We start from the raw sequence: 10,157 nt of genomic DNA on the forward strand, positions 1-10,157 counted from the left end.
ATACTCGACGGTTAATACTTGATTTATGCTCAGGACTTTGTTTGAGACCATAGTACGTACTTGAGCGTATAGCAGGTGAAAGATAATCCGAGTAAAATTGACTAAACCTAATGATTAATGTCTTTAAATTTATTTTTGAGTTTACTCTTGGGTTTCTCTGGATGAGCGACCGAGATACTCTACTACCACGCATCGTACTACATTATTACAATATCGTGTTACATTGTACGATGCGATAATAAAATGCAATTACGTGTAAGTAAAGTAATCGCAAACTTGCGTTATGCGATGGAAGAGGAGATCACAAGAAAACTAAATATATAATAAACATTAGATATATAGATATAGTTTTCCACTAAAAGATTATTATTACTCGATGAGAGAGACGCTATAAAATTCGTTCTTTATATCGCATATTTAACGATAAAATATCGCTCTCTCTCTCTCTCTCTCTCACATGCCTCTTACTATACTATTAATACCTAGTTTCGATGCCTACAATCACCTATAATAGCTAAAGTGGATCACTTTCCTTTTCGAATAATCGATTATTATTTTTATACTACAAATATCAATACTGATGATAATTAATATTATGATATAATAATAACTCCCAGATTTAATACATTTAACTTCTGTTACCTCTCTGTTACTTGAGAAGTGTCGTATGTGACAAAGAATTGTCATGAAATATCTAAATATTAACGTCTGTTTCAAGTGTTACATCATACAATTTCTTTATAGAATAGTGATTGAACATTGTAGTCACATTTTACAACTATTTATTCTACGAGGAAATCGTAGAGGACGAAATCGCCCTCGATTCCTAAATCGTATTTTAATCCAAAAGTAAATTTTTTTTAAATGCAAACAAACGAAAGGATACTCCGATGGAGTTGCAATTAGGAAAGAATCCTACTTCCATTTTAATGAGTTGCATAAAAAAATTTTTAACATTTCCCTAAGTAAACGTCATTAACATATAAAAAAATTGTATGCTTTCCTAGTTTTTACTTTATGTGCAATCCTTGTTGAGAAAATATCATTATCTAATTTCAAATGGGCATGGAGCCTCAAAGCCCATTTACTGTTAAAATTCTTTGTAATTATTTCTATATGATTGACAAAATTGCAATTTAGCATTAAAGATAACATCACGATCGATTAATGGAATATTCGACTAGCACTTGGAAAATATGGAATTCACGACAAATTACAATAAATATATTTTCGCGCTTTTTATTAAATAAAGCGCAAGGAATGGAGAATGAAAAAATAATCATTCGGTATTTCATAAATACATTTTCAATTAAATATGGTTAATTAAAAAAGATATCAATTTACGGCACAAATAATACTTTCACAATAAATAAATAATTCGAATAGTTCGATGAAAACGAACAGAACACCTATCATACAAATGTGTAACAGAATTATAGTACATTTTTAATAACGTGATGTCGTTTTTTTTTTTCTTTTTCTTTTTTCTTTTTTTTGGCAAAATATATTTAACATGAAAATAAATAATGAGAATAAATAAATGAAATTTCATTGAGCTGTTGGTGCGTATTGCGCTTGGCACAAATACACGACTGGTATCACTATTAATTCCAACATATGCGCGAGCCAAGTTTCTCATCGCCACACGCAATCGATTAAATAATGATGCGCACGTAAAAAACAAACCGAGTGTATTCCAAATCTGTACAGGAAGCATAAAATTATTTATATAATATTTATAGGTAGGAACTTTTTACTCGCATGTTGGAATTTTTCATGTTGGTTAAACGCAGTAACGCAAAACTTTGCACTAACCATTAAATAAAATTTCGTTTTTCCTCTTTTTTAATCAATTAAAATACATAAAATGTTAAATAAAACTTTTAACACTCATCATAAAACTGATTGCGTGTGTGATATACGCTAATGTCTTTCTCTCTCTCCCTTCCTCATGCAAGACTTTTTAAAACTATCATGTGTGTGTCCATATAAATATATCTCTTGAAGAGAAAATTAATAACTTAATACTTAACAATTGCCTGTACAACTTAACCACTTAAAGAGAAACATATTTGGTGTTTTCGCATTACATAAAATAAAATCAAGAGTTCTTTATGCAAAACTGGACCAGCACCGGGCAGTGTGTCACTACGGCAGAATTGCATTGATCGTAATACTGGCACAGTGAGGCAATGACCTTAGGATTCTCTAAATATGCTATTATATGTAATAGTAACATATTCGTCTGAAAAATTATGTAATACATGTCGCATAATTATTATCATGTTTTTCTATACCATTATCATTTCCTTTTAATCTTACGAAACATATTCGTATATATATATATATATGTATGTATATATTATTGGAAATAATAACTAACTACTATATACCGGCTGTGGACAGTTGCGGACTTTGTAACGAAAACCACGAATATCAGTTACGATTCTAATTACTAAAATACGCACGGCTCGCTTTCCAAAGAGCTTTCTGCACAATATCTAAACAATGTTCTTTACTGGAAAACAAGAAACAGCTGTTAAAAACCTAGCGTTCTGATAGACTTGCAAACAATAAGAAATAATCGAGATATTACGAGATAATAACGAGAGTAAACGGATAAACGAGAATCGCCGTAAAATTGCTAAAATGGAAAATTGCACATGATAATACAAACTTTATGCGATTATACAAATTGATGAGAAATTCTGTCCCGCCTTTTTTGCTGAGCTTTGCGACGAAGTTGATATCTCTTACGATTAAGACCCATTTTTCAGATCTGAATCCAATCACAGCCGTTGAAGATGCAAAATGTTGTAACTTAACTCGTTGTTACGAATACTTAATGCCCTACAAAAAGATCCCAGATAGCATTTCGTTAAATTATGGATGACAAACTTTTCAATTTTACATATTTTAAGATATAGAAATACGCAGGGGGGACGAGCTCGACTGATGTTAGCCTTCCATACACATATTTACGCAAAGATATGTTCATTGTGTACGATACATGATGTTGGTGTCACGTGTGCATACAAGTACGCATTAGAGATGCATTACACGGAATGATAAATAATGTTGAAAAAAAATTATGAATACCTGTGTATAATTTAATTTGTTAATTTTTCATGTTGGATGTTATCTGAGGATGTTGTAGATACAGTGGATTCATATATATAAGACACTAATTTGCCTCTTAAAACTATTCCATCTATTTATCAGCTATTAAAAATAGTTTCGGGAATTAGCCACTCGTACTGGTGGAAACAGATAAGTAGGAATGAGATGTACAAATATCTCTCTTTCTTTCTCTTTCTTTTTACGAAAGTAATGAAATTATTTTAGAAAAGATCTGTCTGTATTTACTACAACATCTACTGAATTTCAATTTATTAGACATTTTATTTTATTTAGTTTTTTTTTCTTTTTTTATGGAGGGCAGTGCACTAAAATTAAAAAAGATTTTTTTCATGGGAAGCAATATAAGGCATTTACTAGACTAAAAGTTTTCGTGTGTGGTGTGTGCGTAAAGTGTCAACAACTATAGCTATCGATACGTCAAAATAATATAAGCTTCGAGTGCTGACGTGCATCTTTCTATCGGCTACGTAATACGGAAGAAAACTCATTAATTACGGATGCAACTTTGTGTGATGCACTTTGAACACGATAAATATACTGAGATCATAGGGCGCAAGATCAAGAACGTATGCGGGAGATCCTACGATTTATGCTTTACTGATACCAAATTCTGCCATATTATGACACGCCGAACGAGCGATCTATTTTGCACTAGGAACTACATATTCCGCAACTTGACTCTTTGCATGATTCGGTGGGATGTTACTATTACTTTGATTTAGTCAGATATCGACTTCAAACATGTCCTGCTCAATCGGCTTTTTTACCCAGCTTCCAAGCTGTGCTCTCACGAAAGCATCCTTCAATTGATGCTTGGCAAGCTAAACAGGAAAACAGCAAAACACCAGATAAAATATGCACAATCAGCATTGATATCCCGCGCATCTGTGTACGCACTGTCATAACCTATGAGAGATCTAATCACTTACCGAATAATCCTGTACCGAAGATTTTGCATCAAAATAATGGCGACAGCGATTCTCATCGACGTCGTCTATCGTTTGAATTTTATCCAAGAGATTAAAGAACCTTCTAAAGAAAGCCTGCTTAGATATCCTAGAAGGTTTCCCCAACTCATCCTTCCCAGTTGTGCAGTTTATCACTTCGGCTTCGCTCTGCCCTAAATTTTAGCAAGCAGTTGAGAAAAAGAAGAGATTCAACCTTACACATCACGCTCGAAAAATTCAAACTCGTACGAACCGATCGTCCAATTGACACTATAATTAGGTGCCTTTCCGGGTTGCCTCACCTCGGAAGATGTAGTTAGACTCATGAGTGGTTTGTTGAGCCTGTACGGCGGCGGCAGGCCCTGAATAGTGTTCTCGATACGGCCGCACACCGCCCTGTACATGTGACTCGGGTTCAAAAGACTGCCAAGAACAATGCTGTGGAAGTAAATTGGCTCGATGAAGTGGCTTAGAAGTGCACCCTGCACACCAAGTACGTTCCATCGAGCTATTTTGTCCGAACACGACATCGTCAGCAGTCTTTGACCCTAAAATCGTGCGAAAACGTCGATCAAATCAAGTACATACGATGTAATTTCTCTATGTAAAAATACTGATCACTACTGACCATGCGAGCGACACGTACCATCAATACGCCGTCCCAAGTTTGAATACCCTCGTTGCTCTTCACGGGAATAGTTCCCTCCCCAGACTCGATCTTCGTTCGTAATTGACCCCTGGCTCGTCTGTTGGGATGCTTGTCTATGGACTCGTTTTCCTCGTGGGGTGAGAAGATCCTCGCGTCTCCACAGGGAGCGGTGTTTATGTACAAGTGAAATTGGATGCCTTGCTTCAATTTAAATCCCTTCTTCGCGGACTCCAGGATGGACTCCGTGCTCTTGTCCTCGGTGTGCAGCTCCAGTTGCTTATACAAATATTCGCAGAGACATCGTCGCGCCACCACCTCCGCGTGACAGTCGTTCACGGCGCCGCCGCTAACGCTCAGATGCTCGCCCGAAACGCACTTCGTACCTTTTGCCAAAAAAATGACGCTTTAATAGACATGTTGGAGAGAATCTTCCAAGATCTATCTTATCGTTAAGTATGTGAGTACACATTACTGGTAAAAGAAAAAGAAACATGTGTTCTTACCAGTGGTGACGCATATCAGTTCCGCGTCCTGTCCCCTCGTTTGTACAATACCGGCTAGAACCTTGCGTCGTGCGTGTTGCGGCTTGCTCTGAATCAGTTCGCTGAACTTCTGATTGACCATCTTGCCGATTTTGTCGGCCAACATTTGTGGTAGGGTCATTTGCTCTTGCCAATGCGCAGAATTGGAAAAGTTAGGCAGGATGCGAACGGGCAGCGGTATACAAAACGAGGTACTATGGACATTTCGCAATTTCGCTAAAGCAGCCTTACTCGCCGCTGCTTTTGCCAATTTCTTACTCGGGCCCGTACCCTCGAACGTCTCTCCATCGATGGTTACCGATATCGTGAACTTCGCGTAACTCTCTCCGTTGTCGGATATGCAGTTGTACACAACGCCCGGATAGAGTTCGTTGATCAACGCCACTGGACCCTTGTCCAAGAATTTGTTCGTATTCTTTGGCTCTTGCGTTAGCGTTTTGAATGCATTGACAAGGTGGTTATCACGTTCCGTCACGTCGCTAGTGAAATCCGGCTCGAGAGGCACAACCGGCTGGCAAGTATTGATAGCTTGATGAACCTCGGGAGTATTTCGAAATTGAATGATGTTGCGTAAAGCCAGTTCAGCAGCCGCGTGCTTAGCCATTTTCTTGGTACGCCCTTTTCCCTCGTACGACTGTCCATCGATTTGAACCGCGATCGTGAAAATCGGGGCGTGCGTAGGCCCGGTCTGCCCTACCACTTTGTACGTAGCTCCAGTTTTCAACTCGTTCAGTGCACATACTGCGTTTTTTGGTTGTGGATTTTTATGACGCTTCTTTGCGCTACCAATATCTAACGAAATAACACAAATTGAGCTTTGTTTTATATATAGTAGTTATTATCTAGTATATTATAAAATGTGAATCATTTTTCAGTTTCTTCTACGTGAATAATAATGCAAAATATGTCAGAAAAAAAACACGTGTATCACTGACCTTCTGTATCTATATCTGTTGCTCTCTTAAGAGCGGATCTCAGTGTATTTCCTTGCCCCATCTGCGAGGCAAATCTATGAGATAATAGTCGTGGCTAATGTCTTCTTCCACTAAGCAAATTAGTAACTTGATGCTTCAAGCTTTGCACTAAGTATTTCTAGTTTTGTCTCTTATTAATGCAGAAAGAACGCAAGTGGAGAAATTTTCTAATTTCTTTGTAAATTTGTAATTTTCATCTCGATATAATTGGAACTTTGTAGATGCTCATTTGTATGAGTTGTAAAAGTAAAAGTACAAAGAAAGAAGTATTGCTTAATGGAATAGCACAAGATTATAATCAACAATCAAACCAATCACAATAGCTTTAGAAAGATTATTAATCATTGTACCTTGAGAAAAGTGTTTCTAATGTATGTACTATATATGTACTAAATTCCTACATAAATTATAAACTTGGGAGAATATTCCTATCTAGTGCACCGTACAAATCATTTTCCAATTCATTGACAACGTTTCTTTCTAACGCTATTTGAGATTTTTCGACTCTCCCTTGGGAATTTTCGGAAAAGCCGAATATCTACTGGCAACTGAAGATTGCCTTGCAAACTCACCAATGTTGTACTTGCACTCTGCGAGTTCTCCACTAGCGTATTACCATTAGCAGGGACCATAGGTGCATCGCATTCTGAAAAAAATCGACGTATAAACACGCGAGATATCACAGGTACGTACGTTGGAAAATCAATAGAGCCATTTCGTACTTGTCTGACTCGATTGTTGGTTGTTATTTAGCACTGCCAGCCCGGTTGACATGATGCGTCTCTCTGACTTAAAAAAATACTTGGACACGACAGCACAAACGATAAAATGCACGTTCACGAAATAAAAACCGCGTGCCCCATGTACTACATTGATTTTAATTATTCAGGTACCACGAAAATCCGCAGCGCCATTGCCGTTTTTTTGTGCATAATCGACCTAACTTAACCTGAGCTCCGGTCTAACCTTGTCGTCTTGATAGCGCGGTTGTCGCGAAGGACGTAAGCCGCTCCACGGAATAAAATACTGCTTGCACAATGTCTTTTCACGACGTGTTCAACGATCGCACGGAAGTGTACTTTCTTTTTATGATCCCGACTGGCTTAACTTGACGGATCTCTGGCGATGCGACATTACGTCGCTCGCGTCAATGACGGTCTCGGGATGCTGCATCTCGGACGCCGAACTATGCTTTTTGCGGAGAAATGGCTTTCAAATGGAGAGAGGATTTCACGAGAAACGGATCTTGGCTTTTTATTGTTGGCACGAATATCGTATTCACTCGGTTCAAAATGGGCGACTTGCAGATGCGTTTTCTTTATCTGGTTATCGTTAAAAAAGACCCTAGCCGCATGCTCGACGCGAAAAACACGAGAATGACGCTCGTAGTGACCCCGCATCGAGTGCTGCCAACGCTAAGAACAGCCCTGTCTCGCGTTCCACTGCGATCGTGTGCCGCGCAAGGTACCGACCGCGCACGCGCACGAGGAATCGTCAAAGCGGTCGATCCTGCCTAATTTAACATGCTCATCAATGATCTTCCAATTGGGGTTGCCTATTATTTCTCTTTCACGGAAGTAAGTAATCTTGGACAGATCATGTTGCGTACGAGCAATCTAATCAGTTATGGGCTTCGGAACGAAATTCGATTTGCAATTTCGTATGCGTCGTGTAATACGGGAAACACGTTTGACCATTTCATCACATGATGCACACGTGCACACACGTGCATAGGACGTGATACGTGATGTATCATACGATTTATCGCGCATTTAGAAGTCCGCATGCGTCCTTCGTTCCGCATGATGCACAAAATTGCAAGCAGAAATCCGTTCTGAAATTTTCCGTCAATCATACACGGACTGAAGCGAGCTTTTGTCAAGTAAACAATATTTCGTTATTTTATTAATTTTCACGCTCATGTTGAATGCACTCTGTGCAGATATCGCCTCTATTCTCCATTTTTGTTGATGTACTTTAAAGTTCAGGTTGTTACATAAGTTAAATTATTAAATAGATTTCATAAATTACTATTATAGAGTGTATAATCTGAAGCTATCATTTGCAAGAATTGACCAGTTCGACGAGTTCGGCAAGTTTGACCAAACATGAAGCAGGCAATGCATGAAATTCGGCAGAAGTAAGCTCGAAATGAACGACAACTGGCTTGTGCAGACCGCTATTTTGAGATGCAATATAAGATCACGACGTAAGTGTAACATTAAATGACAAAATTGTATCCTGACTTCCTCAAGGGAGATTATTATACATTTAATTTGCAACTTTAATTCAAGAGTTGAGACACATTTGTAATATCTCTGCGTATCTCTCTACCTTTTCTCAACGAATATCCATTTGAGGATAAATCGATCGCTCCGCATCGTGCAAAATAGATTAGTTAACATCAATTATGCGCATTGCAGCATACTTCACATGCTTTATTCAAAATCTCAAAATTGCATTTGCGAATTTGAAAAGATACTTTTAGCAGAGATATTGATGGAAACACATGTGACGAAAACAAGTGCAAAGTATACACGCAAATGTTATAAACGTTAATAGAAATTAAGAGGAACATTACCACTCAGTTTCATGTAGGTCCTGCTTATATTTTCGACGTACACAGCATCTTGCAAACCACGTCGAACAATCTCGTTGTAGAGGATGCACAGGATATCCGGATCGTTGGCAAATAATCTCCGATTAAAACATTTTACAATCGTGCGCAGGTCCGAGTGATTGATTAAGAATTGCAACTTCCTCAGTAAACCATTTCGCGAGAGGCTTTGTAGACGAGAGCGCCACGTGACGTTACACATTCGGGAGAGATGCGGCGAACGTTGCATTAATATACGTGTCACCGTAAATACAATTTCATGCAATTCCGTTTTTGATACTTTCATCTCACATATGCACTTCCAGCCAAAAGTTGATCACTGGCTCGGCGAAAATTTCTCTCTGCGTTCGAACTCGCAATCCCGTTCGATGCCTTAGCAGTGACAATAACGCGTTTGCCGGTATCTTGAATTCATTTAAAAACTTTGCCTGCGATAACGATAGCGGCAAATTGATACGATCGATATTACGTTTAATGTCCGAGAGATGTAAAATCACACCAATTTGTTAAACGCACTTTTTCAATTATTAATACGTCCACAGTCGGTACCTGTGGCAAACGCGAATACCACGCGCACGACCTGACACTGACAGACGATAGGAATTTCATGATTCAGTGATGTAAACATACCTACCTTCTTTTCTAAACATATCGTACTGATATCATCGTTCTGTGATGTGCTTGTATTATTTAGTTCACCGTTTAGGGATAACACGTCCCCGACTCATTAGAGGAATCATTAGAGAAAGGCGCTGTTTTCCATTAACATGTTAACATTTCATTTTTCGGATAGAAAATAATTTACAACGTATGATTCAATTGATTCAATTTTTAATTTTACAAACCAAATGATCTTACTGACAATTCATTTCGCTTTAAAATACTCGATTCTCGAGTGTATCAAGGATTATTACAGAAAATTTATTATATTGCCCAAAAAACCTGATTACGCCGCGTCAACGAAGGAGCGGATAATCAATGAAAAATATAATTAAGAACAAAAATATGAACAAGGAATTATAACGACTAACGGGAAAAATAAATACTGATTACAAGTGCAAGTATCTCTTACTCACTGTAAGTATATTTGCTACTGCACTAAGTCTACGTACGATGCTCTTTGTGATATGTTATGTGTATGCGCTCACTGCGTTTACTCGAGTCGCCTTCTTGAAACTTTACTTTACTCTTTCCATCCTTTTCTCTCTAGGAAAGGAATTACGATAATATTTCTCACTTTTTTACATATTTGTGTCTCTTTTGTGTGTGTGTGTGTGTGTATTTCTG

The 10,157-nt window shown here is 37.9% G+C and overlaps 1 protein-coding gene and 1 long non-coding RNA gene across 6 annotated transcripts; one reads left to right on the top strand and one right to left on the bottom strand.

Annotated features, from left to right (window-relative positions):
- Nucleotides 1–118: 118 nt before the first annotated feature.
- LOC105286304 (double-stranded RNA-specific editase Adar) lies at nt 119–9,171 on the bottom strand. 4 transcript variants are annotated; one of them, XM_011351171.3, is made up of 8 exons: nt 8,835–9,171; nt 6,826–6,899; nt 6,215–6,275; nt 5,241–6,071; nt 4,735–5,120; nt 4,342–4,636; nt 4,071–4,261; nt 119–3,962 (listed from the first exon to the last, which is right to left on the bottom strand). In XM_011351171.3, exons 1-8 carry the CDS (start codon nt 9,154–9,156, stop codon nt 3,864–3,866), a joined length of 2,259 nt encoding a protein of 752 aa, XP_011349473.2. In that variant the 5' UTR covers nt 9,157–9,171; the 3' UTR covers nt 119–3,863. The 4 variants fall into 4 exon arrangements, with proteins under 4 accessions (XP_011349473.2, XP_011349469.1, XP_011349470.1 ...); XM_011351167.3 differs by lacking the exon at nt 8,835–9,171 and adding an exon at nt 6,976–7,548 and having other exon boundaries at nt 4,717–5,120; XM_011351168.3 differs by lacking the exon at nt 8,835–9,171 and adding an exon at nt 6,976–7,542.
- Nucleotides 7,741–8,536, top strand: LOC105286310. Of its 2 annotated transcripts, none has more exons than XR_003407367.1 (2): nt 7,741–7,830; nt 8,293–8,536. It is a non-coding gene; the product is annotated as an uncharacterized LOC105286310 (long non-coding RNA). The 2 variants fall into 2 exon arrangements; XR_003407368.1 differs by lacking the exon at nt 7,741–7,830 and adding an exon at nt 7,837–8,135.
- Nucleotides 9,172–10,157: the final 986 nt, after the last annotated feature.

Source organism: Ooceraea biroi, chromosome 13 (assembly GCF_003672135.1).
Source record: "Ooceraea biroi isolate clonal line C1 chromosome 13, Obir_v5.4, whole genome shotgun sequence".
Lineage (NCBI taxonomy): Eukaryota > Metazoa > Arthropoda > Insecta > Hymenoptera > Formicidae > Ooceraea > Ooceraea biroi.

Coding starts and splice junctions, on each gene's coding strand:
- LOC105286304 (XM_011351171.3), bottom strand. CDS start 9,156: ATGAAAGTATCAAAAACGGAATTGCATGAAATTGTATTTACGGTGACA. Junction 6,276..6,825: donor AGAGTGCAAGTACAACATTG/GTGAGTTTGCAA, acceptor TTTGCCTCGCAG/ATGGGGCAAGGAAATACACT. Junction 5,121..5,240: donor ACTGATATGCGTCACCACTG/GTAAGAACACAT, acceptor TTTTGGCAAAAG/GTACGAAGTGCGTTTCGGGC.